General features: G+C 44.2%; 2 protein-coding genes across 2 annotated transcripts; both read right to left on the reverse strand.

The window, feature by feature from the left end:
• Positions 1-17,015: 17,015 nt before the first annotated feature.
• LOC125543276 lies at positions 17,016-19,493 on the reverse strand. The gene is made up of 2 exons (XM_048706574.1): positions 18,250-19,493; positions 17,016-17,543 (listed from the first exon to the last, which is right to left on the reverse strand). The coding sequence occupies exons 1-2, from the start codon at positions 19,347-19,349 to the stop codon at positions 17,363-17,365; spliced, it is 1,281 nt and encodes a 426-aa protein (XP_048562531.1). The 5' UTR covers positions 19,350-19,493; the 3' UTR covers positions 17,016-17,362.
• A 2,538-nt stretch (positions 19,494-22,031) lies between these two features.
• Positions 22,032-26,417, reverse strand: LOC125543277. The gene is made up of 3 exons (XM_048706575.1): positions 26,245-26,417; positions 25,996-26,147; positions 22,032-22,412 (listed from the first exon to the last, which is right to left on the reverse strand). The coding sequence occupies exons 1-3, from the start codon at positions 26,339-26,341 to the stop codon at positions 22,332-22,334; spliced, it is 330 nt and encodes a 109-aa protein (XP_048562532.1). The 5' UTR covers positions 26,342-26,417; the 3' UTR covers positions 22,032-22,331.
• Between the last annotated feature and the right edge of the window lie 1,516 nt (positions 26,418-27,933).

A 27,933-nucleotide genomic window follows, 5' to 3' on the forward strand; every position in this document is an offset into this window, starting at 1 on the left:
TTTTATATCGATATTTATTGCATTATGGACTGTTATTTCACTTTATGTCACAATACTTAACGGCTATTCTCTCTTATTTTACAAGGTTCACATAAGGAGGGAGAATGCCGGCAGCTGGAATTCTAGGATGGAAAAGGACCAAATGTTAGAGACCTATTCTGCGCAACTCCAAAAGTCCTGAAACTCCACGGAACATCTTAAAATAAATAAAGAAAAATCCTCGCCAAAGATGAAGGCCAGGGGGCCCACACCCTTCTCGCGAGGGTGGGGGCGCGCCCCCCCTACCTTGTGGGCCCCCTGGTGGCTCTCCGACGTCCATCTTCTCCTATATGAAGTCTTTCGATGAGAAAAAAATCAAAAGGAACTTTTCGGGACGAGACTCCGCCGCCACGAGGCGGAACCTTGGCGGAACCAATCTAGAGCTCCGGCAGAGCTATTCGGCTGGGGATACTTCCCTCCGGGAGGGGGAAATCATCACCATCGTCACCACCAACGCTCCTCTCATCGGGAGAGGGCAATCTCCATCAACATCTTCACCAGCACCATCTCATCTCCAAACCCTAGTTCATCTCTTGTATCCAATTCTTGTCTCAAAGTCCGGGATTGGTACTAGTAGGTTGCTAGTAGTGTTGATTACTCCTTGTAGTTGATGCTAGTTGGTTTATTTGGTGGAAGATCATATGTTCAGATCCTATATGCCATATTATTAACCCCTCTGATTATGACATGAAATATGTTTTTTGTGAGTAATTACGTTTTGTTCCTGAGGACAAGGGAGAAGTTCTTGCCTATTAGTAATCATGTGAATTTGGTATTCGATTGATATTTTGATAAGAATGATGTTGTCTAGCCTCTAGTGGTTATGTGAAACGTCGACTTACATAACACTTCACCATTATTTGGCCTAGAGGAAGGCATTGGGAAGTAATAAGTAGATGATGGGTGGCTAGAGTGACAGAAGCTTAAACCTAGTTTATGCGTTGCTTCGTAAGGGGCTGATTTGGATCCATATGTTTCATGCTATGGTTAGGTTTTACCTTAATACTTTTGTTGTAGTTGGCGGATGCTTGCAAATAGAGGTTAATCCATAAGTGGGATGCTTGTTCAAGTAAGAACAGCACCCAAGCACCGTCCCACCCACATATAAAATTAATCAAGTATCGAACCGCGAATCATATGACGTGAATGAAAACTAGCTTGACGATATCCCCATGTGTCCTCGGGAGCGCTTTTCTATTATAAGAGTTTGTTCCGGCTTGTCTTTGCTACAAAAGGATTGGCCACTTGCTGCACTTTATTTTACTTTTGTTACTTGTTGCTCGTTACAATTTTATCTTATCAAAACTATCTGTTATCAACTTACTTCAATACTTGCAGAGAATACCTTGCTGAAAACCGCCTTATCATTTCCTTCTGCTCCTCGTTGGGTTCGACACTCTTAACTTATCGAAGGACCTATGAATAGAATCCCCTATACTTTGTGGGTCATCAATATGTTCCTGTAGCATGTTGTTATCTTGCTCCTAAACATTGCTTCCTGATGTTATCCTGACATGTTGTATTTCACTAAGCTCTTGAACCTGATATTTTTTTGCACTTTTGCCCATGCTTGTTTGAAACCGGCTATTGTGTGATTTAGCCGTAGCTCAGTGTTCATATTTTGTCCAAGCATCTGAGTGGAATCACTGCCATGTGCTTTGTTGTTATCTTAGAGTGCAGTAGCTAGTTTCTTGTTTGCATTTTAGATGGCATCGTGCTGTTATCGCAGAATAGTGGCCATTATTGTTTTGCTTTGCCATTTGCAAACCGTGCATCGATTCCGGTGATCTTTATATCGATTTCGACTGAAATCACTCATCTTTCGAGGCGGCGCACTTGGTTTGCCAAGTTGAGGCCTGGTTTCAATTCTTTTCCTTCCGGAGCACGCATATGCATTGCATTTTACATCCCACATATCATGCCATGTTTTGCATCATGTTGCTTGCGCATTGCGTGGTTGATTGTGTTTGCCTTTGCTTGTTGTTCTTTCCTTGGGTAGAGCCGGGAGACGAGTACATTCGAGGAACCCGTTGAGTACGCTTACGAGGCAAGCTTACGTCAATTCGAAGAACTTTGCAGGCGATGACCATACTCGAAATCACTTCTACCTTTGCTTGCTAGTTGCTCGCTCTATTGCTATGCCTATGCTGTGATACCTAACTTGCTATCATGCCTCCCATATTGCCATGTCAAACCTCTAACCCACCTTGTCCTAGCAAATCGTTGTTTGGCTATGTTACCGCTTTGCTCAGCCTATTATAGCGTTGAGTTGCCGGTGAAGATTGGAGTTTGTTCCTTATTGGCATTTAGTTGGGAGATCATTATTATATCTTGTTTACTTTAGCATCTATATATTTGGTAAGTGGAAGGCTCGGCCTTATGCCTTGTTTTGTTCCACTCTTGTCGTCCTAGTCTGTCATACCTGTTATGTTCCTTGATTTTGCGTTCCTTACACAGTTGGGTTATTGGGAACCCCTTGACTTTGCCTTGAATAAAACTCCTCCAGCAAGGCCCCTTGGTTTTACATTTTCCTAACAACCTATAATTCCCTTGGGTTTTCGCGAGCCCGAGGGTCATCTTTATTTTACCCCCCCCCCCCCCCCCGGCCAGTGCTCCTCTGAGTGTTGGTCCGAAACGAGTAGACTGCGGGGCCACCTCGAGGCAACTTGAGGGTTGGTTTTACTCGTAGGATGTCTCATCTGGTGTGCCCTGAGAACGAGATACGTGCGACTCCTATCGGGATTTGTCGGCACATCGGGCGGCTTTGCTGGTCTTGTTTTACCATTGTCGAAATGTCTTGTAATCAGGATTCCGAGTCTGATCGGGTCGTCCTGGGAGAAGGAATATCCTTCGTTGACCGTGAGAGCTTGTGATCGGCTAAGTTGGGACACCCCTGCAGGGTTTTGAACTTTTGAAAGCCGTGCCCGCGGTTATGGGCAGATGGGAATTTGTTAATATCTGGTTGTAGAGAACTTGAAACTTAACCTAATTAAAATGAATCAACAGCGTGTGTAACCGTGATGGTCTCTTTTCGGCGGAGTCCGGAAAGAGAACACGGTCTCGTGTTATGCTTGAACGTAAGTAGTTTTATGATCACTTCTTGATCTTTGTAGCTTCTCGACCGTGATTTGCCTCCTCTTCTCGCTCTCATTTGCGTATGTTAGCCACCATATATGCTAGTGCTTGCTGCAGCTCCACCTCACTACCTTTTCCTTCCCATAAGCTTAAATAGTCTTGATCGCGAGGGTGTGAGATTGCTGAGTCCCCGTGACTCACATATTACTTCAAAAACCAGATGCAGGTGCCGATGATGCCACTCCAGGGGATGCGATTGAACTCAAGTGGGAGTTCGATGAGGACTCAGGACATTACTATGTTTCCTTTCCAGACGATCAGTAGTGGAGCCCAGTTGAGGCGATCGGGGATCTTATGCATTTGGGGTTGTCTTTATTGTGGTTCCGTAGTCGGACCTTGATTGTATCTGGATGATGTAATGCTATATCTATGTATTGTGTGAAGTGGCGATTGTAATCCAACTCTGTACCTCTTTCTTATTCAGTACATGGGATGTGTAAAGATTACCCCTCTTGCGACATGCCTACAATGCGGTTATGCCTCTAAGTCGTGCTCCGACACGTGGGAGATATAGCCGCATCATGGGCGTTACAAGTTGGTAATCAGAGCCAGCCCCGACTTAGGAGCCCCCTGCTTGATCGAATCGCTAGCGTTGTTGAGTCTAGAAAAATGTTTTGAGTCTTATAGGATTATATATATCGGAGAGTAGGATTCTTTTTACTCCTCAGTCCCTTCGTCGCTCTGGTGAGGCATCCTGGCGTAGAGTTTTGACTCTTCTCTTCTCAAATTTCACTAAAAAAAATTAGGATCACGCGGGTATCTTGGAATCGTTCCGATGGTTTTGTGACGAGAACATTGTTCTTGGTGCCTCCTGACATTTAGGGGTTGTGGCAGTGTCCTGGGGAGTTGAGCTCCGAGGTGTTGTCATCACAATTTTATCGTTGCAGTTCTGGAATACTTGAGTTTCGCCGACATCGAAAATCTCCTTTATGCAGTTGTTGGTGAGATAACCTCGACGCCACCCAGTACTGGGGTGGGAGTTCGGGAGTATTGCCATAACTCGTATAATGGATGCTTTTCGAAGGTTGAGGTAAATGATGTTCGAAGGTTTCTTGGTTATGTGTTGAAGGATGGATACAGCTGGATGTAGGATTTGCTAGTTTTGGGTGAGATATTATGCTTCCCCTGTATCCCCAACACCTGATTGCATAGCCAGAAAGTTTCGGGAGTTTCATAGGTGGGAATTCATGTAGCTCTAGTATTTCTTCCGCAGATATTTGGTTCGTGATTGGGTAATCCTTACCAAGTATTTGTTCATATCCATACCTTGTTGTTTTATTCATCTACCTCTATCTAAGTGGCTTCTCAATTTATGGAAGTGTGATCATTTAATTTGGAATTCATTCGTTCATTCTTGTTCGAATGTTAAGGCTATATGTTGCAATTTCGATCCATTGATTCAGCTTGAATATATGTCTTTCAAGATGCTAACGGATGTCACCCTCTTCAGGATGGCTCCTCCAACGCGTCTGAATCCGGAACCACCGCCACCATCTCCACCTCCGGAGGCATGGCAAGCTGTGATGGCCGCTACCAACGCCAACACGCAGTTGATTATGCAACTCTTGCAAGAGCGCAACCAAGAAAATCAAGGCCATGGCAACAATCAAACTCAGTTTGCTACCCTCAACCAGTTTCTTGCAAACCAGCCGAAGTCTTTCAGTAACTGTGTCGAGGCCACAGACACTGACGATTGGCTCGTGGATATCTGCAAACATTTTGAGTGTAGCAACATCAAGCCTGAGGACTTTGTCAAGTTTGCTTCGTTCCAACTCAAAGACCAAGCTGCTGAGTGGTATCAAAAATACAAATATTTCAGAGGAGGTCGTGTGATTACCTGGGATGATTTCCGCCAAGACTTCAAAGCTCACCACATTCCTCACAGTGTTGTTGAGAGTAAGCGTGAGGAGTTCCGTAATCTGAAGCAAGGAAGCTTTTCTGTTTACCAATACAACATCCTGTTCCAGAGGCTCGCTCGCTTCGCCAAGCAAGACGTCCCTGACAAGAAGAGCATGATTTATCAGTTCAGAGGTGGCCTCGGAGAATATTTGCAACTAGCCCTCATGCTTTTTGAGCCGAAAAAAGTATGATGAGTTTACAATATGACTTTAAAGCAAGAGACCACTCAGCTCAAGTGCGATGCTTCCAAGAAGAGAGTCAGGGATGCAACTCCTTCTTCTTCTTCAACTCAAGTGGCAGCTAAGCAGCAAAAGTACTGGTTGCCTCCTCCTCCTCCTCCGTTCCGTCAGCCTTTTCAGCAGAAGAGCAAAGGTGGCAATGGATCTTCCCACCCACCCAACCCAGGATTTCAGAACAAAGCTTCATATCATGCTCCAAGGTCAAGTGCTCCTTATCACCATCCGCTCTCAAAGGTAACGTGCAACAAGTGTCAGCAGAAGGGTCATTATGCAAACAAATGCTTCAACCAGAGGCGTCTTCTGCCTCCTCCTCCTGTGAGATCTGCCAGCAATGAAGTGGTCAAGCATAATCCCAAGCATGCCAAGGTCAATATGATGAACGCAGCTCAGGCAGAGGACTCGTCAGAAGTGATCATGGGTAACCTTCCTGTTAATGATATTCCTGCAAGAGTTCTTTTTGATACTGGTGCATCGTATTCTTTCATGTCATTCCCTTTTGCATCGAAGCACAATGTTGACACAGAGTTTTTGTCCAAAGTCATGCAAGTTGTTTCTCCCGAAAAGCTTATGACTTCTAGTTTGGTTCCTCCCGATGTGTCTGTTCAGTTTGGAGACTATAAATTTCTGTCCTCTTCAATGGTTCTTGGTAACTCGGATGTTGATCTAATTCTCGGCATGGACTGGCTTTCTAAGCACAAAGCTCAACTTGATTGTGCTGCCAGGCAGATTCAATTGACACACTCGTCTGAGGATGTGATCGTCTTTGCCGCTCGTGATGATACCATTCGACTGTTTTCTCTCAATGAGAAGGGCGAGTTGAATGCCATCTCTCAGACTCTAGTCGTTTGTGAATATCAAGACGTCTTTCCAGAAGAGCTTCCAGGAATGCCTCCTCACCGGCCAGTTGAATTCGTCATCGATCTTGAGCCTGGCACGGAACCTGTTTGCAAATGTCCGTACAAGCTTGGACCAGAAGAGTTGAAGGAGCTGAAGAAACAACTCGATATACAAGAGCGTATGGGTCTCATCCGACCAAGTTCTTCTCCATGGGGTTGTGGTGTTCTTTTTGTCAAGAAGAAGGATGGCACGGACCGACTTTGTGTCGACTACCGTCCATTGAACAAGAAGACCATAAAGAACAAGTACCCACTTCCCAACATCAATGAGCTATTCGAACAACTCAAAGGTGCTCAAGTATTCTCCAAGCTTGACCTTCGTATGGGCTATCACCAGATTCGCATTCGTGAACAAGATATCCCCAAGACAGCATTCAGAACAAGCTATGGTTCTTATGAATACAATGTCATGTCTTTCGGCCTTGTCAACGCTCCTCCAACATTCTCTCGCATGATGAACTTCATCTTCAACCCTTACACAAATGACTTTGTCTTGGTCTATCTCGATGACATTTTGGTCTTTTCCAAGAACAAAGAGGATCATGCCAAACATTTGCGATTGGTGCTGGACAAACTCAGAGAACATCAGTTCTATGCGAAGTTTTCAAAGTGCGAGTTTTGGCTCGATGAGGTTCTCTACCTTAGGCATATCATCTCCGCCAAGGGCATAGCTGTTAATCCTGAGAAGGTGTCTGCAATTGTGAATTGGGAACCACCTCAGAATGTGAAGCAGCTCCGCGGCTTTCTTGGGCTCGCAAGCTATTGTCGAAGGTTCGTTGAGAATTTCTCTAAGATCGCGAATCCTCTTTCCAACCTTCTCCAGAAGCATGTGAAGTATGTCTGGACGCCTGATTGTGACATCGCTTTCAACACCCTCAAAGAGAAGTTAGTCACAGCTCCAGTTCTGACTACTCCTGATGAATCCAAACCATTCGAGGTTTTCTGTGATGCTTCCCTGCAAGGTCTCGGTGCTGTGTTAATGCAAGAGAAGAAAGTTGTGGCCTATACCTCTCGCCAGTTGAAGCCCGACGAAAAGAATTACCCCACTCATGACCTCGAGTTAGCGGCAGTTGTCCATGCTCTTTTAACATGGAGACATCTCTTGTTGGGAAGGAAAGTGGACATCTTCACTGATCATAAGAGTCTCAAGTACATCTTCACTCAGCCCAACCTCAACCTCAGGCAGACTCGTTGGGTCGAAATGATTCAAGAGTATAATCCGAGTATCGAATATACTCTAGGAAAGGCCAATGTAATTGCTGACGCTTTGAGCAGGAAGGCTTACTGCAACAGTTTGATTCTTAAGCCCTTCCAACCGAACCTTTGTGAAGCTTTCCGCAAACTTAATCTTCAAGTTGTTCCTCAAGGATTCCTTGCCAACCTTCAAGTCTCTCCTACTTTGGAAGATCAGATTCGTGAGGCTCAACTTCTTGATGCTATGGTGAAGAAGGTGAAGATTGGTATTGCCAAGAGCCAACCCAAATACAAGTGATATTGCCTTGATGACAAGGATACTCTATTCTTCGAGGATCGCATTGTTGTTACTAAGGGTGACCTTCGTAAAGTCATTATGAACGAGGCTCACAATTCACTCCTATCTATTCATCATGGGAGTACAAAGATGTACCATGACCTCAAGCAGTCGTATTGGTGGACTCGAATGAAGCGCGAGATTGCTCAGTTCGTGAATGAATGTGATGTCTGCAGAAGAGTGAAAGCAGAACAACAACGGCCAGCTGGTCTCCTCCAACCTCTTGCTATTCCAGAATGGAAGTTTGACCATATTGAGATGGACTTCGTGACTGGATTTCCCAAGTCCAAGCGTGGCAATGATGCTATCTTCGTTGTCATCGAAAAGCTCACTAAAGTGGCTCATTTTCTTCCTATCAAAGAATCTATCACAACAGCTCAGTTGGCAGATCTATATACCTCCAGGATTGTCTCCTTGCACGGCATTCCACATTTGATATCTTCAGATCGTGGAAGCATCTTTACCTCTAAGTTTTGGGATTCCTTCCAGAAGGCCATGGGCACCAACATTCGGTTCAACACATCCTTTCATCCTCAAACTAGTGGACAAGTCGAGCGAGTAAATCAAATTCTTGAAGATATGCTCAGGGTTTGTGTCATTTCCTTCGATATGAAGTGGGAAGATTGTCTTCCATATGCCGAGTTCTCCTACAACAACAGCTTCCAAGCGAGTCCGGGCAAGGCCCCATTCGAGATTCTCTATGGCAGAAAGTGCCGTACTCCTCTTAACTAGTCAGAGACTAGTGAACACCAACTTCTTGGCAATGACTTGATCACAGAGGCTGAAGAAATGTGCAAAGTTATTCGTGAAAATCTCAAAGCCGCGCAATCGCGCCAGAAGAGTTACTATGATAGCAAGCATCATGACTTGGCTTTCGAGATCGAAGACCATGTCTACCTCCGTGTCTCTCCAATGAAAGGTACTCGTCGCTTCGGTATCAAAGGGAAGCTTGCCCCTAGATATGTGGGTCCCTTCAAGATCATTGGAAAAAGAGGCGACCTCGCCTATCAACTTGAGCTTCCATCCAACTTTGCAAATGTGCATGACGTGTTTCACGTGTCTCAGCTTCGCAAGTGTTTCAAGACTCCTGACCGCACCATCAACTTCGAAGAGATTGATCTCCAAAAGACCTGTCTTATCATGAGCATCCCGTTGCTATTCTTGAAGAAACCGAGCGCAAGACTTGCAACAAGTCTATCAAATTCCTGAAAGTGAAGTGGTCACATCATTCCGACCGTGAAGCCACCTGGGAACGCGAGGACCACCTCCATTCCGAATATCCGGAGTTTTTCCAGTCCTAGATCTCGGGACGAGATCCTTTTGTAGTGGTGGAGTGTTGTAACGCCCCGTATGTAACTTGCCATATTTGTATTCCAACTCTTGCCATTTTCGGCTCTAAGTTATGCTATTCCCTCGTGGTTGGGTTTTGTCTTAGTTTTGCTTTTTTTCCTTGCCATGCATCTCATATCATGTCATCATGTGCATCGCATTTGCATACATGTTCGTCTCATGCATCCGAGCATTTTCCCCGTTGTTCGTTTTGCATTCCGGCACTCCTACGTCCTCTAGCGCCCCCTTTTGCCTCTTTTCATGTGCAGGTGTTAAACGTTCTCGTATTGGACCGAGATTTGACAAGCGTCCTTGGTTCACTACCGGTAGACCGCCTGTCAAGTTTCGTGTCATTTGGAGTTCGTCTGATATTCCAATGGTTAACCGAGGAACCGTAAAGGCCTCGTGTGTGTTGCAGCCCAACACCCCTCCAAAGTGGCCTAAAACCCAGCTAAACCCCCTCCATCCTCTCGGTCGTTCGATCACGATCGCGTGGCCAAAAACCTCACTCCATTTGGACTCTCCTAGCCCCCGGCCCTCTAGCTATAAATAGGTCTCCCCCGTTCAAAATCATAGACGAAACCCTACAAAATTCCCCTCCGCGCCGCCGGACACGTCCGGGAGATGCCGGACGAAATCGCGCCACCGCCCTCAGCCACTCCCATCGCGCCACATGGTCCCGACCACCGCGTGCCGCCGCCGGCCCGCTCGGGCCCGAGGACGGCCCCCGCGGCCCGCCCGCGCAGCCGCGCCGCCCCGCGCCTCCTCCGCCGACCGCGCCGCCTCACGCCTCGCTGCCTCCACCCGCCGGCCGTCTCCGGTGACCTCCGCCGCCTCATCGCAGTTCGCCTCCGCCGGTCGACGCCGCCTGCGAGCGCCGCCCGCGCGACCCCGCCTCGCCTTCCGGCCAGATCCGGGCAGGTCCGGCCTGAATCCGGCGTCCCTGCGCTCCGGCGAGCACACCCTTCTCCGACTCTAGCCGCCGCGTGTCTCCTCCGGCGAGATCCGGTGAACCTCGATCTGCGGGCTACAGTAACCCTAGATCCCGAGGTCCATTTTTTCCACTAAGTCCCCTTTTTTGCAATTATCTTAGCACTTTTCATCATGCCGTAACTCCACATCTATAGCTCCGTTTTGCGCGTGCAATATTGTTGGGGAACATAGTAATTTCAAAATTTCCAGGTCACACGCCGGTTTACGGCTGCAGGCCTTGAGCCGACCATGGGCCTTGAGCCCTCCTCTGTCTTCTTGGGCTTTAACTTACTTAACTACTGACGAAGTTAACCCGGCCCAGATAGGCCGGTTTACGCCCAGTAGTAATATCCCCAACAAGTATGATGATCAAAAGTTGTTGGGAGTTGGCAGACATAGCTTTGGTCATTGTTGCAATTAATAGGAAGTAATAAGGAAAGAGAGGTTTTCACATATAGATATATTATCATTGACATCTTTTATGATTGGGAGCACTCATTAAAATATGACATGCTAAAGAGTTGATGTTGGACAAGGAAGACAACGTAATGAGTTATGTCTTTCTTATATCTGAGATAAAGTATGTTGTCATGGATCCTCTAACTTGTTGAGCTTGCCTTTCCCCCTCACGCTAGCCAAATTCTCAGCACCAAGTAGAAATACTACTTGTGCTTCCAAATACCCTTAAACCAGTTTTACATGAGAGTCCACCATATCTACCTATGGATCGAGTAAGATCCTTCAAGTAAGTTGTCATCGGTGCAAAGCAATAAAAATTGCTCTGAATGTGTATGATTGATTGGTGTGGGAGAAATAAGCTTTATACGATCTTGTGATGTGGAAGTAATAAGAGCGACAGACTGCATAATAAAGGTTCATATCACAAGGGGCAATATAAAGTGACGTTCTTTCGCATTGAGATTTTATGCATCCAACCATAAAAGCGCATGGAAACCTCTGCTTCCCTCTACGAAGCGCCTATCCTTTATTGTTATCTTCTACCTTATGCAAGAGTCATGGTGATCTTCACCTTTTCTTTTTCATTTTATCCTTTGGCAAGCTCAGCATGTTGGAAAGGACATGATATATATATATATATATAATTGGATGTAGGGGAGCATGAACCATTATGGTTGACATTACCCTTGAGGTAAAAGGTTGTGGGGCACAACTATAAGCCCCTATATTTCTCTGTGTCCGATTAAAACTCCGTAACCACAAGTATTGCGTGAGTGTTAGCAATTATGGAAGACTAAATGATAGTTGAGTATGTGGACTTGCTTTTTAGCTCTGACATAGACTCTTTCCGATGTCATGATAAATTGCAATTGCTTCAATGACTGAGATTATAGTTTGTTGGAGCCCAATAAGGTTTATGATTTATACTTTTGCATTGTGAATAGATCATCACTTGAACATAAGTAATCATATGACAAAATCTATATATGTTGCTGTTATGAGAATAATCATGATGCCTTCATGTCCATATTTTATTTTTATCGATGCCTCTACCTCTAAACATGAGGACATATTTATTGTTATCGGCTTTTCGCTTGAGGACAAGCAAGGTCTAAGCTTGGGGGAGTTGATACGTCCATTTTGCATCATGCTTTTATATCGATATTTATTGCATTATGGACTGTTATTTCACTTTATGTCACAATACTTACGGCTATTCTCTCTTATTTTACAAGGTTCACATAAGGAGGGAGAATGCCGGCAGCTGGAATTCTAGGATGGAAAAGGACCAAATGTTAGAGACCTATTCTGCGCAACTCCAAAAGTCCTGAAACTCCACGGAACATCTTAAAATAAATAAAGAAAAATCCTCGCCAAAGATGAAGGCCAGGGGGCCCACACCCTTCTCGCGAGGGTGGGGGCGCGCCCCCCCTACCTTGTGGGCCCCCTGGTGGCTCTCCGACGTCCATCTTCTCCTATATGAAGTCTTTCGATGAGAAAAAAATCAAAAGGAACTTTTCGGGACGAGACTCCGCCGCCACGAGGCGGAACCTTGGCGGAACCAATCTAGAGCTCCGGCAGAGCTATTCGGCTGGGGATACTTCCCTCCGGGAGGGGGAAATCATCACCATCGTCACCACCAACGCTCCTCTCATCGGGAGAGGGCAATCTCCATCAACATCTTCACCAGCACCATCTCATCTCCAAACCCTAGTTCATCTCTTGTATCCAATTCTTGTCTCAAAGTCCGGGATTGGTACTAGTAGGTTGCTAGTAGTGTTGATTACTCCTTGTAGTTGATGCTAGTTGGTTTATTTGGTGGAAGATCATATGTTCAGATCCTATATGCATATTATTACCCCTCTGATTATGAACATGAATATGTTTTGTGAGTAATTACGTTTGTTCCTGAGGACAAGGGAGAAGTCTTGCTATTAGTAATCATGTGAATTTGGTATTCGATTGATATTTTGATAAGATGTATGTTGTCTAGCCTCTAGTGGTGTTATGTGAACGTCGACTACATAACACTTCACCATTATTTGGGCCTAGAGGAAGGCATTGGGAAGTAATAAGTAGATGATGGGTTGCTAGAGTGACAGAAGCTTAAACCCTAGTTTATGCGTTGCTTCGTAAGGGGCTGATTTGGATCCATATGTTTCATGCTATGGTTAGGTTTACCTTAATACTTTTGTTGTAGTTGCGGATGCTTGCAATAGAGGTTAATCATAAGTGGGATGCTTGTTCAAGTAAGAACAGCACCCAAGCACCGGTCCACCCACATATCAAATTATCAAAGTATCGAACGCGAATCATATGAACGTGATGAAAACTAGCTTGACGATATTCCCATGTGTCCTCGGGAGCGCTTTTCCTATTATAAGAGTTTGTTCCGGCTTGTCCTTTGCTACAAAAAGGATTGGGCCACCTTGCTGCACTTTATTTACTTTTGTTACTTGTTGCTCGTTACAATTTATCTTATCACAAAACTATCTGTTATCACTTACTTCAATACTTGCAGAGAATACCTTGCTGAAAACCGCTTATCATTTCCTTCTGCTCCTCGTTGGGTTCGACACTCTTACTTATCGGAAGGACTATGATAGATCCCCTATACTTGTGGGTCATCAATATGTTCCTGTAGCATGTTGTTATCTTGCTCTAAACATTGCTTCCTGATGTTAAATCCTGACATGTTGTTATTTTCACTAAGTCTGTGAACCTGATATTTTTTTGCACTTTTGCCATGCTTGTTTGAACCTGCTATTGTGTGATTTAGCCGTAGCTCAGTGTTCATATTTTGTCAAGCATCTTGAGTGGATCACTGCCATGTGCTTTGTTGTTATCTTAGAGTGCAGTAGCTTAGTTTCTTGTTGCATTTTAGATGGCATCGTGCTGTTAATCGCAGAATAGTGCCATTATTGTTTTGCTTGCCATTTGCAAACCGTGCATCCGATTCCGGTGATCTTTATATCGATTTCGACTGAAATCAACTCATCTTTCGAGCGGCGCACTTGGTTTTCCAAGTTGAGGCCTGGTTCAATCTTTTCCTTCCGGAGCACGCATATGCATTGCATTTTACATCCCACATATCATGCCATGTTTTGCATCATGTTGCTTGCGCATTGCACCGTGGTTGATTGTGTTTGCCTTTGCTTGTGTTCTTTCCTTGGGTAGAGCCGGGAGACGAGTACATGTTCGAGGAACCCGTTGAGTACGCTTACGAGGATCAAGCTTACGTCAATTCGAAGAACTTTGCAGGCAAGATGACCATACCCTCGAAATCACTTCTACCTTTGCTTGCTAGTTGCTCGCTCTATTGCTATGCCTATGCTGTGATACCTACCACTTGCTATATCATGCCTCCCATATTGCCATGTCAAACCTCTAACCCACCTTGTCCTAGCAAATCGTTGTTTGGCTATGTTACCGCTTTGCTCAGCCCCTATTATAGCGTTGCTAGTTGCCGGTGAAGATTGGAGTTTGTTCCTTATTGGAACATGCTTATTGTTGGGAGATCATTATTATATCTTGTTTACTTTAATGCATCTATATATTTGGTAAGGGTGGAAGGCTCGGCCTTATGCCTGGTGTTTTGTTCCACTCTTGTCGTCCTAGTTTCTGTCATACCGGTGTTATGTTCCTTGATTTTGCGTTCCTTACACAGTTGGGTTATAATGGGAACCCCTTGACAGTTTGCCTTGAATAAAACTCCTCCAGCAAGGCCCAACCTTGGTTTTACATTTTCCTAACAACCTATAACCTTCCCTTGGGTTTTCGCGAGCCCGAGGGTCATCTTTATTTTAACCCCCCCCCCCCCCCCCCCCCCCCCCCCCCCCCCCCCCCCCGGCCAGTGCTCCTCTGAGTGTTGGTCCGAAACGAGTAGACTGCGGGGCCACCTCGAGGCAACTTGAGGGTTGGTTTTACTCGTAGGATGTCTCATCTGGTGTGCCCTGAGAACGAGATACGTGCGACTCCTATCGGGATTTGTCGGCACATCGGGCGGCTTTGCTGGTCTTGTTTTACCATTGTCGAAATGTCTTGTAATCAGGATTCCGAGTCTGATCGGGTCGTCCTGAGAGAAGGAATATCCTTCGTTGACCGTGAGAGCTTGTGATGGGCTAAGTTGGGACACCCCTACAGGGTTTTGAACTTTTGAAAGTCGTGCCCGCGATTATGGGCAGATGGGAATTTGTTAATATCCGGTTGTAGAGAACTTGAAACTTAACTTAATTAAAATGAATCAACAGCGTGTGTAACCGTGATGGTCTCTTTTCGGCGGAGTCCGGGAAGAGAACACGGTCTCGTGTTATGCTTGAACGTAAGTAGTTTTATGATCACTTCTTGATCTTTGTAGCTTCTCGACCGTGCTTTGCCTCCTCTTCTCGCTCTCATTTGCGTATGTTAGCCACCATATATGCTAGTGCTTGCTGTAGCTCCACCTCACTACCTTTTCCTTCCCATAAGCTTAAATAGTCTTGATCGCGAGGGTGTGAGATTGCTGAGTCCCCGTGACTCACAGATTACTTCAAAAACAAGATGCAGGTGTCGATGATGCCACTCCAGGGGATGCGACTGAACTCAAATGGGAGTTCGATGAGGATTCAGGACGTTACTACGTTTCCTTTCCAGTCGATCAGTATTGGAGCCCAGTTGGGGCGATCGGGGATCTTATGCATTTGGGGTTGTCTTTATTTTGGTTCCGTAGTCGAACCTTGATTGTATCTGGATGATGTAATGCTATATTTATGTATTGTGTGAAGTGGTGATTGTAAGCCAACTATGTACCTCTTTCTTATTCAGTACATGGGATGTGTAAAGATTGCCCCTCTTGCGACATGCCTACAATGCGGTTATGCCTCTAAGTCGTGCTCCGACACGTGGGAGATATAGCCGCATCATGGGCGTTACACCGACCACGCCCACGTCCCGCACATCATGGATCACTGATGTCGTCGGCGCCGTGAAAAACACCCCGACACGATCAAACAGGGGTAAAGCCGCCAGGCAGGCAACAACCTGAGGCATGCGCCGGTCAGACGACATGGAGGGCAGGCACGAGTGAAGATGCCTCATGAGGCACATACTTTAGCACCCTTTTAGAGGAGTAATGTGAACTTGATTGTAATCCCTAAGTTTTGAGTAATATACAAGATTTTTTTTTGCAAAAGAAAATACTCCCTCCATTCCTTTACATGAGGTGTATCTGTTTTTTCATAAAACTTCAAAATGTAAGGTGCATTTCTTTGAATTGCTCATGATTTCTTTTTTAGCCTTCCAGAAAAAAGCAAAGTATCTCCCTCCCGATTGCACACATCCCTCCTTGTAGGAAAAATATGAAAAGTATCTCTTTCCCGATTGCATGTATCTTTTTTTTCTAAAATAATTGATTTACTTGTCGTAAACCAACAAATTAGCCAAGGGTAATTTCATCCTAAATTCTTTACAATTCCGTGCCTTGGTCACTGTGCCGATAAAAATACACATTAGATAAAAGAACAGAGGGAGTATGATATAAAATTTACACTCATATCTTGCTTTTCTTATATGAATTTTTATCTAGTGAATCAATATGAATGTAATTATTCTCGTGTACCAAAATTCAAAATAGCATCAATATGAATATACACCCGCAGGCAACAAAACCTTACTCTCGCGGCATATATCTCAAATGCTTAGCACCGGCCCACACCAATTTTTGGCCACCCTTTTAATTTTGGCAATGACGATTTGAGGCATTAAAGAGTGATTCCGAAAAATCCTTACACTTCTTACATTCCATATCTCCTGAGAAACAAGCATGGCCCTACTCCGGCCGACATGAATAAACGAAGGCCAAACCCTAAACATAAATTAAATCTGCCCAACCATAGAATTAATTGCGCCAACCCAAACCATGGGCCAAAAGTGAATGAAAAATTGGCACTTAAAGAGAATGTGGGAGGTGATCTCCGGTTCCTGCCCGCACAGCTTGCAAAGACCACTATTTGGCCAACCTTTTCTTTGTAGGCGATCACCATCCACACTCTATTTTGATAGTTTAACTACACAGAGAAATTGCATTCCTAAGTTATTCCAAATGATATGTCTCATGACCGTCGAAGTGATACCTTCGAACTACGTATGGTAAGCCGAGGATGCCAAGTAGTTGCTGGAACTTCCAAGTGATAGTGTCGGCCATCCTCCCTTCGTATAGGGTCACATGCTAAAGCATAGTCCAAAGGGAGAGAACTCTTACACATGATTCATATTAATACCTCCTGAGGTGTTGATGTTGCTCTTGCTTAATCCAGGCATCACCCACGAAGGCCTTCTTCGCATTACCATTGGTGGCTTTGGAGATTGCAAAACTGGAAGGGACAATGTCTTCCGGTTTTCGCCTCAAGCCATGGAGCATGCCAAAAATCTTGCCGTTGGACCATCACCGACGCTAATCAACGTGAACATGGATTTTGCAAACTAACCCATGCTCCTGCGAGTTCAGTTCGGGTCATTGTTGTTGCTCTTCCTTTCGCTTTCGCTTTCGCTTTCCTGTTTTGCACTAAGAAGTACTACCTTTACATAAATATAAATATGCAGTTTTGTGTGTGAATCGGCAGTTGAGCAGCATCTCCAAAAGAGGCACTGGTACCACAGCGGAAACCGCATCAGAGATCAGACAACCACTTTTCTTAGAAACATGCATCCTAGTGATTTACATAGGATGGTTGCCATCCCCCAAAACTAACTTTAGCATGCCCTAACTGCATCAGAAGAAACGAGAACTGAACGTATATATACACAAAAATGAGAGGGACAGGCTTGAGCATGCAAAACATTACAACGGCCACACAAAGGTCACCATCTGGAGTTAGCATTACCATTCAGGGAAAGTAGGGGTCCTCCTTGTTCTGATATATCGCAAAAAGCTGTTTTGAGTAATGCCTAGCGATCTTCTGACAGAACTTGAGAGCATATTTGTCGTATTTTTCCAAATCATCGACAGTTTTCCTAGGTGGTCCAAGAGCATCACCATCCAGAAGAAACTCTGCTATGTGAGATCCCCTAAACAAAGAAAACAATTTGCATCATGAGACAAACAGAAACTCTTATTGAATTCTAGCACTTGATCTTCTCTTATGATTGGAGCGATACGTTGAAAAATGAAGACAGAAGTAAATACTACATATACTTGATGTGTATTATTATTATTCAATCGTTACAAAGGAAATCATGTTAGGTATTTGTTAATCCACTACACCAAATACACCAAAAATTAAATTTGAGAACCAGAATAAATACACCACCAATGAGCACTAGTTAGGACATCCTGTACACCTGATTACGAGGATCCTTAACAGTAATCAAGGTAGCTCAATTTTGACACCAATGTAGTCTGACAAGGCCCTACAATGCACATGAAAACCAAGGCACTTTCCAAATACAACTGAACATCAAAATCAGTGTAAGGCATGATCAACACATCAGCCGGCATGAGGGATGTTTGTTAATCCACTCAGGGAATTTCTTCTTACCTACAACTCTACTTTTGGAATTGATAAGATGTAGATGCAAGTTAATAAGTTATCATTACAAATAAGGCAAATCTCCTTCTGAAGTCTACATTTTGCAGGCAATTAGCGGCGCAAATTATGTTGAGGTAAAGCTAAATCGCAAATGAAGCATGAAAAATTGTAAAATGGAGATAGAGCTGTTAGTAACAGTTTATAATAGCGCTGCATACACGCAAATTAACTGCACCAAGGCATACCTAACAGCATCCATCTGGCTAAATCCTTGTCCGTTATGCACCATGCTGGCTTTTATTGACTGTTCTTCCTCAGTTTGCTTTCGGTAGAGAGCGCATACGGCTTTCAAGCAAAGTTCATCCTGTTCAGCAAATGCTGAGAGCATCTCTGCCTCGTTGTCCCACCCCTTACCATTAGCATTCCTTTTGCGACGTATCGCATCCATAACATCTTTATAGTTCATGTCACCGTCAGACTCTTCTGGCTCAACAGGCTCTTCATTATAATTTTCTGAACAATCCTCATCATCTATAAATCCATCCATACTACTGGCTTCTGCTGAATCATCCTCACTCTCCACATACTCTTCACCCAATTCACCATCATCTCTACTGCCCCTCTCGTCCTTCGTCGTCTGAACCACTTCACGAATGACGATTCTATCATCCCCGTCCTCGTCCTCCTCATCTTCAATCCCTGTCTCAGCTGCACATGGCACATGCTCTGGCCTAACCACACAAACATCCTCAGCATCATCTTCATCATCACTGAGTCCACTTAACAAACGCTTTCCACCGGGTGTAACACCCAACCCCTCCTGCACTTTACCATCCTTGTCATTCCAGTCCTCGTCGTCGCTATCGCTGGCAATCATCGCTTTACGCTTGTTGCCTCGTGGCATAATCGGAACATCATCGTCTTCAAGACCCACATCAGCATCCTCGATCTCGTCTTCGCCGCCGCTCTCGCCAATCACCGGCGGCACTGTGCGCTCCCAAGGAGCCGGGACAGCAAGAAGGCTCTCCTCCGTGCTACTCCTAATGGCGACGCCAACAGCCATCCCCTCTGGCCCGCGGTCACTGACCTCTGTAGAACCATTTACCAGATGGCCTCCCGCTGAGTTTTGCTTGTTTCCGCCGAAACCCTCGTCCAATCGGCCGAAGGTTGGGCCCTGGTCGCCTGAATGATCCATTGCCTGTACATTGGGCGCGGCCTTCCTGAAGCGCGTGTTCTCGGCTTCGAGGAGGGAGACCCTAGCCTCCAGGTCAGAGATGCGGGAGGCCTTGGCGGCGAGCGCGGCCTCGAGGGCGCGGACCTTCTCCGCGATCTCCGCGGCGTCCATCTCTGGCGGCCGCGGCGCCGGTGGGCCGTGGCGGCAGAACCCTAGCGTCGGATTGGCTGTGGAGGATAGTCGGCTGCTCGTCCTAAAAGGTGCGGGAGGGGTCTCGGAGAAATGAGGAGAGGATTTGCACGGAATCTTGGGAACTCCCCGCTCGTTGGCTCGTTGCAAAAATTTTGTTACGTGATTCCCTCTGTTTTTGCCAAATCTAAGTATCTGTAGGGGACACCTTATGTCGCCGACCTAAAAGGTGTGTTTATAGTTAACAGTCATCCTGTGCGTTCGGTTTATTCGGTTTACATAGTTCGATTTATACGATTTTTCAGTTTGTACGGTATTAATACGTCGGTAAATATGGTATGAAATTAAAATACGGTTCGGTTTCGATATATACCAAATTATTTCGGTATGGTTCGGTATATACCATAAAAACCAAAGTTGACGCGAATTTGGAAATGACGTAATAATAATTAGCAAATTTATGACTCAAAACATATACTATTCTACACAAATAGTATATGACTATATATATAAGTACATATGCATGCATTGATTCATCTGTTGATGATTATGGACGTGCTTAGCATTTTAAAAATAGAAAAATGACTATGTTACAAGAAAAAATTGCGTGCTTAGTAGTGCATTTAACGCATGTACAAGAAAAATAACAACTTGTATGATTGTTCATTTCAAGAAATATAAATTTATATTTTTACTTCGGTTTATTCGGTTAACCGTTCGATTTTCCGGTATATACCATAAAAACCAAGTTCAAATCGATATGAAAAGTTCATATCATACCGAAACCAGAAACCATAAAAACCATAAAATTGGTTCGGTTCGGTTTATTTTCGGTATGGTTTTTCGGTTCGGTTTTTAAATGCACAGAGTGAGTTAACAGCAATGCCTCGGATACGGACGGAAAACAGCTGCGGCAAAACAGAAACTTTAAAATAAATCTGTAAATTTTGAAACCAAAACTTGGCGTGAGAAATCGAACTACTCCAGCAGGACTACTAGCATTCATAGTTAATTGATCATCATACAAAAGTCATACATGGTCATTTTTTACAAACTAGATCGGAGGCGTAACGGCCACCCTAACCCTAATGCCAAAATTTGGCTCAGCGAAGCCATCCGGGTGCGGCAGCGGAGGAGCTCAATCCTCATCGTTGGAGCCGAGGTTGATGTAGATGTTGTCCTGCGCCTTGGCTTCGCGGTACCATCCTGCCAAGTTGTCGTCGAACTCCTGCGCCTTAGAGAGCCCCTGCTCGAGGAGTACTTTGTCGAGGTCGGCGTCTCGTCGACGGCGCTGCTCCGCCTCCTCCTCCCACGCACTGCTCGCGAGGATGGCGGCCTTGAAGGCGTCTGCCTCCGCCTGGGGAGGAAATCCTCCGGCTCGACGACGCCACCGCCCCGCCGCTCCGGCTCAGGCTCCGGCTCTGTTTTCACCGGCGTGGGCGCCGTACGGGAGCTCGACGCATCGGCAGAGGAGCTGCCCACTCGGGGTCGTCGCCACCACGGGCGCCGCGGTCCGAGGACCACATCCCGCGCCACATGGTGGAGTTGGGCGGCGGATTGGAGTCGTTGGCGGCGAGAAAATCGAGAGGGGAGAGGAGGGATTGCGGCGGCGCAGGGATAGGGTTCGGCCCGTATATCAGCCGCAGACCCTTAGTTATACTGCACAAGGGGGCGGTTTCCGGGCCACTGTAAAAGATTTACGGGCCGAGGCGACTATACAAGCTCTGGCTTGGCCCAAAAAAGGGCCAAACCTGTATTAGTCGCCGAAATTTTACGGCCCGCGTGGTTTTAAGGGGTCTGCTATCATTCGATTTAAACCTAAACATGAACATAGAACTAAAAACTAATCATAAAATTTAAACCAAAACTAAACATCATCGTCATCGTCACCCTTGTAGAGGGCAAGCCAATCCACCCGCGACATCCCACCGCCCATGGGCCCGGCCATGTGTCGTCGTAGCTGGGAGTCGGGGAAGATGCGTCGCCACTCTTCAACGTCAAACTGCTCCTCGTTCTTGCCACCGTCATCGACGCCGTGCTCCTTGTCGTCGGAGAGGACGATGACCTCCTTGTCGACCGCACACTTTGAGAAGATCGACCGCTCTGCCTCCACAAGCTCAGGGGACTGACAACAGAGGTCTGCCATGTACTCCTCGTCAGCGGCTTCGATGAACTCACTCGCCTCCCAGTCCTCCCTAGCCATCGCCACACTCACCATCCTCGGCAGCGGCGGCAGGACGAGCTCGATGGGTGTCATCCCCCACGGGGAGTTGAGGCGTGCCGCCGCGCCGTGCAACCGGACCTGCTACCGATCGTATCTCTAGGTATACGAAAAACACAGGAGCAGACACTTAGATGATCGGTGCCTTGCCTACCGTAAGCGGAGACATGTCCGCAGATTTTTTTGCCTTGCCTACCTGCATGCTAAATTGCTGGTCTTGTAGGACCCCGCAGCTCTCGAGACATGTGGCTATTTTGGGAAGCTTTTTTTGGTCTTCGTTGCTGTTGTTTTTCCTGTTTTGTTCCATTTGTTGCTGTGCTGCTTGCCGTGCAGTGCATCCTCAAAGCCACATTTGCGATGAGCTGATGGTAGGGCTATGCCACTACTGCTGCTGGATTATTCCATGTTTTGTTGAGAACAATTGGACCCACCAATGCTATTGCTTTAAAGAAGAAAATAAAATAATGATCGCACATATGCATAATACAGTAACATTCTGGTATAATCATCAGAACAATAAGAGTGATGATGCCCAAACCTAACAAAGAGAAATCCTACAAAAGAGTACCATCTAGTGGGCCAGTTATTGGTTGGATGTGCATGAGAGTTTATCAGTTATCAGATGACATTCTAATTGCGGCATCCATACAACACAACTATTCGATGTCCCAAGCATGCTTCGGCCCAATAACATTAACATCACATAAATTTCTCCAAGTGGGCACTTTGAAAACAAACGAACTTTATTGCACTTTCCTGGCTTCTGCTGGGGGCTTCCAAAGACCAAGGCGGTACTTGTGGGCAAAACTCAAAATCAACTTCCTCTGCACCATGGCAAAGAAACGAAGTTAGTAATTTAATTCGCATAATTTAATCATAAATTAACCGCCTGGGAAAGAAAGGAAATTAAACAGAAGAAACATATCACGGTAAACGTTGATGATGGAAATTAGCGGCTAGCAAGCTGTGAACTATCTTTAAAATTTGTGTGGATTAGCAACCTGGATATGTGGAATATCTGAAATGCTTCTCATGCACTGCTGTTATTTAGAACACCGCTCACGGTATTTTACAAGCAATTGGAACATCCACCAAATGTTACCCACACATTTACAAGCCACCTACTTCCTAGGAAATATCACAATCGACTAAGTAACACTTCACACATGTTAGTATGCTAGCCGTTAATTGACAGAAGAAATTACCTCAAATGCATTCACATTCAGAAATTATAGATACTGTAGTTCTATCAAAATTTGCAGCCTCAATGAAGTTATTGAACTGCAAATGCATTCAACTCAAAATTTTCCAAGTCCAAATCAGATTTCAACATATGCCAGCCTCCTCCTCCTCCGCCGGGCCACCACAGCACCACAACGTGCCTTCACCAGCCCACCATATGGCACAACTTATATTTTGTGGGTGTCATGTCCTCCGACCAAGCCTCCACTGACGTCCAACCTTTGTCCGTTGGTGCTGCCATTTCATGTTGACTATAGTAACTAGGTGAAACAAACAAGTACAAACTTGCTACCTGAATGTTAGTGCACTCGAATCTTCCTTCCTGGTTACCATTTTTACCTACAGATTCCATTCTACCAGATTATCGGGAATTCATGGAGCACGTTTGATAAATCTGTTGGAATTTGGTAGTGTCCTCTGTATTGGCCTGAATAACCCATATGCTAAAATAGTGCCTGTTGTACTCCTGGTCCGGCAGTGACATTACTGTAAACTATGCTTTTGTCAAATGTGGAGAAATGAAACCAATGGAAGGATCCTGTAATTTTATCAGTCCATGGCACACCTACTATATTGTCAGTTATAACTCTGTATGCTATAACAAATATGTAGCTCTGTATGCTATTAATCCACGTGATGATAATGTTAATACAGTTGCTAAACTGTCTGCCCAAATCAAAAGTATGCTCTCTTCTGAAGTTTATAGACAGGATCATGCTATAAGGACAAATTGTTGCTGTCTATGGTGGTGCACTATGTGCGCTTGGTTCTTTTGATTGCTCAGAACTGAAGGTTCGAAAAGGGTACACCAGGACATGGTTGGGGGGGGGGGGGGGGGGGGGGGGGGGGGGGACCTTCTATATGGTTACAAATGGATGAAAATCTCATACTTAAAAGCCAAGAGAAAACCCATCATTTGTTACAGAGCAAAGTTACTGTCTTACTGATAGCTACAATTTCCGCAATTTTCTTGAGTCCGTGCCTGAAGTAAGGGTGCTGATAAATGATTATTTAGACAAGTAGGATGGAAGCTACAATTATTTGGTTCCTTCAGTACTTATTTAGCATGCATTTGCATTCAGTGATCTATGTGAGCTTAGTTTTAGTTCTTTTCCCTCCAGTTTATACTTACATTTGTTTAGAAGAATAAACAGTCTGGAAACAGCCTCTTGCAGAAATGTACGGAAAGGCTGCGTACTATAGACCCAAAGTGGTCGGACCCTTCCCTGGACCCTGCGCAAGCGGGAGCTACGTGCACCGGGCTGCCCTTCAATAAACAGTCTGTACTCTAGGATGCGGTCATTTGGATTTCAAATTAGTAGAAGTTGGGTGTTATGGTTTTTAAATGAATAAACATGGTCAATTATAGCTTGACAAGAAAAGCTATAGTTCAGCAAATGCTCTGTTTTTCTTACTAATGGCAACTGCTCTGGTTGTATGCTTGTATAAAAAAATGCTGTCTAGATAACATGTACATTGTCTAAGGGTTTATTTGTACAGATTCAGGGAGTTTTCGCAGTTCTTGCTATGTGGAGCCTGCAATTTTTATTTAATGCCAAGTAATTAAGTTCTTGATCAGAGCCGTTCAATGCATTTATACTGATAGATGTAGTGAGTGGGCACGATCTGAACCCAGGGGCATCTGCACCCACTTTTCAAAATATGCATTTTAAGCACGTTTTAAAAGCATACATGTTCACAAATGTGTGTGCGCGGCGCAAAGTTTTGTGAAAAAATGTCTTTTCGTTTTGTCTCCGCAAAAAAGACAAATTTCAGTGCTTCTAAATAGCATTTCACAACACAATTTTTTGTCTTTTTTGCACAGGCCACAAAAAAGTTATTTTTCCGTGAAACTTTATGCACGCACATAGAACATGAAGACGTACCCATGCCACGTTTTTCGGATTTTTTTAGCATTTAGAAATGTGTTTTTCAAAGTGGGTTCATATGTACCCAGGTTCATCCATGCACTTCCCTAGATGTAGTAGTATGAACAATTGTTTTCGAGATATGATACTTATTTTCTCAAAATATTAGAATCATTGAGCCATTCTGCAGCTTAAGAATAATAATACACAATGAAACAAGTAGTTTCCTCCTCATCTTAGCCTATCAGGTTTCTGCTCCTAAAGATGTTCTCAGAATTTCTTTATAAACTTGTTTCATGTTATGGGACAATGTGCTCAGCTTAGATACTCAACTGAATCAGCAACCATTTCTTTTCCATTCAAACTTTTGCATATGGTTGATTTAACATTCCATACTTGGTAAATCTTTATGCTTACCTATTGTTGTAATTAGCGTGTGGATGAACATATCAACTAGGCTATTTCTCAAAGCTTTGGAAGCAAACTGGACCTCACTAAATAGAGCTGGGATGTTTCTATTAGATGTCTGGTTTAATAAAATGCTATCAAAAGCTGAATACGATATTCAGATTAATTTCGTTTAGTTTACTTCTGCATTTCCTTCAGTTATCACATTTCTGTAGGGTCGTCTTTGAATCACCTTTTTCTCAGTCTTAAGTTAACAAAGAATTTTCACAAAGTTTTTCCTAATTTTGTGGCAATTGTTCATAAATGCTGGTTATTAGGACATCGCTATAGGATATGTCATTTGCGAGGGACTTCTGTTATGATAACTCTGATTTTAAACCCCGGAGAGGTCTTACCTGGTGGAAACGTCTTCCAAGGACCCATCACATGCTAATGAGTTCCACACAGGTATGACACTGAGTCAACAATGTGATGTCGAACCTCGGTTTACTCTGGCATTTGTATGCTATCCTAAATCATGCTATTGAACATCTTAATTGGTTCTTTCTGGATATGTGTGTGCCAATTTATATGCAATCATATGCCTAGAACATTCGACAGGTCAAGACATTTTGAACAAATTTGCCAGACTTCCTCAAATTACTTCATCAAGAAGGGTGGGGCCTTTGTGTTCCTGCACATGAACCATCTAATACCAAACTAACCCGATGGCTCTTATCCAAGCATCACAACATTGGAGAACAAAACCTATCCAAACTATACATTTACACAACGAAAATGCCCGAAGAAACCGGGCGCAGCCAGCAAAACCACATCAAGCCTTCTGTGAAACTACAAAGGACACAATAAACTAAATCAAAGGAATGTCTTGAACAGGGAGGACACATACATGCTTGCAGGGGACGCCGAGCTTCTTGAGCCGTAGCGTGCGGGTCTCGAGCAGCCTCTGGAGATCGCCTCCTACGGCCTCCTCCAGCTTCGCGGCGTGCGTCTCCACCCCCTTCCCGACCCCATTCAAGAACTCCACCACGCCTACCTTGGCTGCGCACAGGAATCCCAATCCACTTCACCGCAACGAACGGCGAAGAAAGAACCACAAAGTTTACGGATCAGGAGGGAAGTAACTAAGCGGGTGTACCTTGGTAGGGCTGGGCGTAGAAGGATCTCGCCGGAGCTCCGGCGCCGGGGTGGAGGAGGAGGCGGCGCACATTAGATGCACAGGCCAAGGCCGCCATAGGGGAGACTGAGGGCTGGATCCTTTTTTTTTTTTTACAATCTACTGAGGGGTGGATAGCCACGCGTATCGCGCATTCGCGCTGGATACTCCTCAAACGCGCACCCTCCAGCGGCGCTTGCGAATGCCTATTAGGCCGGCCTAGTTATGCCGATCTTTTTTTTCCGTTTTTTCATCCAGTTTCTCCTGACTTTATTTTTTCTCTTTTATTTATATATTTACGATTATTTTTCTAATTCGCGAGAATTTTTCTAATTCACAAACCTTTTTGAATAAATGATTTTTTCAAATTTACGAAATTTTTAGAAAAATACGAACATTTTTGAATTAACGAACATTTTTTCAAATCATGAACATTTTTCCATATCAGAACATTTTTTAAGTTAGTGAACATTTTATGAATTCATAAAACATTTTAAATGACATGAAACTTTTACAAATCTGCAAAAAAAATCATGTTTTTCCAAATTCGTAATTTTTGTTTCACAATTGCAAATATTTTAAAATTCACGTTGATTATAAATTCATGATTCTTTTTGAATTTGAAAATTTTTAGTATTGCATTTGTTTTCAAATTTGCGACCATTTCCCAAAATCATGATTATTATTTCAAAAAAATTAACATTTTTTGAACTCATGAATATTTTAAATTACATTTTTTATCTTTGTGAATATTTCTTCAAATTTCAAAACATAGTTTTGAATTTTGTTAAGAATGAAAAATGAAGGAAATTTTAAAAAAACTGAGAAGGGAAATGTATCTGTACCAATATAAAAAGACTCAAAGGGACAGATCCAAACCATCTCGACCGTCAAATCATGTTATCTAGCGGTTCAAATCGTTCCAATGTTGAGCACCAAACACGTTTAACGCTCTAGTTACCCATCACTGTCATTGGTTATAAACACGTTTTGACTCAACGCTATCCCATGAAATCTGCCATGTAATTAATATCCTACTATTCCCGCAAAAAATTAATTCATATCTTATCAAATACCAACATGCAACAGATATATCTTACCTAATATAACATGCAACTAATATCTTACCTAATATAAACGTGCATTGCACGTACATTATTACTAGTCAACGAAAAAAAGGCTCACGCCCCTGCATTAGGCCGACCCATCAGAAATGGGGTACGCCTTTGCTAGCTTCCCATCCTGCAATGTGGGGATCGTGATTGATATGTATCGCTCGCTGTGATACTCATCGTTGCACTCGCCCCCTATGTAGAACTAGGTAATTTCCCCGCGCGTTGTTGTGGGAATATAAGAATTAATTACAAATAAATTATGTATGAAGAAAAATATATAAATCAAAAGCTAATATTTTTAATGTAGAAATATTCCATACTTGCACTATATGTGAGTAAAGAGGTATGCATGTACAGTTGCAACAATTAAATTGGGGCATTTCACAATCTTTGAAAACTAAACAAATTAAATAATTGTCTGATGTACTACATATATCTAGTAACAAAAAATAAACATGTCGATATGGTTTGCATGGGCTGAAAAATAATGTTAGTGGAGGGAGATGTGGCATGCTTAGTGAGAGGCTTGCATGTTGAGAGAACTAGATATGATTCC

This window comes from Triticum urartu, chromosome 3 (assembly GCF_003073215.2).
Source record: "Triticum urartu cultivar G1812 chromosome 3, Tu2.1, whole genome shotgun sequence".
In the NCBI taxonomy this organism is placed as follows: Eukaryota; Viridiplantae; Streptophyta; class Magnoliopsida; order Poales; family Poaceae; genus Triticum; species Triticum urartu.

Excerpts from the sequence above, each read along its gene's own strand:
- LOC125543276 (XM_048706574.1), bottom strand. The coding sequence starts at position 19,349 with ATGGACGCCGCGGAGATCGCGGAGAAGGTCCGCGCCCTCGAGGCCGCG. Across the intron at positions 17,544-18,249 it reads AGCCAGATGGATGCTGTTAG|GGGATCTCACATAGCAGAGT; the intron begins GTATGCCTTGGT and ends TTCTTTGTTTAG.
- LOC125543277 (XM_048706575.1), bottom strand. The coding sequence starts at position 26,341 with ATGGCGGCCTTGGCCTGTGCATCTAATGTGCGCCGCCTCCTCCTCCAC. Across the intron at positions 26,148-26,244 it reads CTACGCCCAGCCCTACCAAG|CCAAGGTAGGCGTGGTGGAG; the intron begins GTACACCCGCTT and ends TCCTGTGCGCAG. Across the intron at positions 22,413-25,995 it reads TCGGCGTCCCCTGCAAGCAT|AGGAAGTTGATTTTGAGTTT; the intron begins GTATGTGTCCTC and ends GCCATGGTGCAG.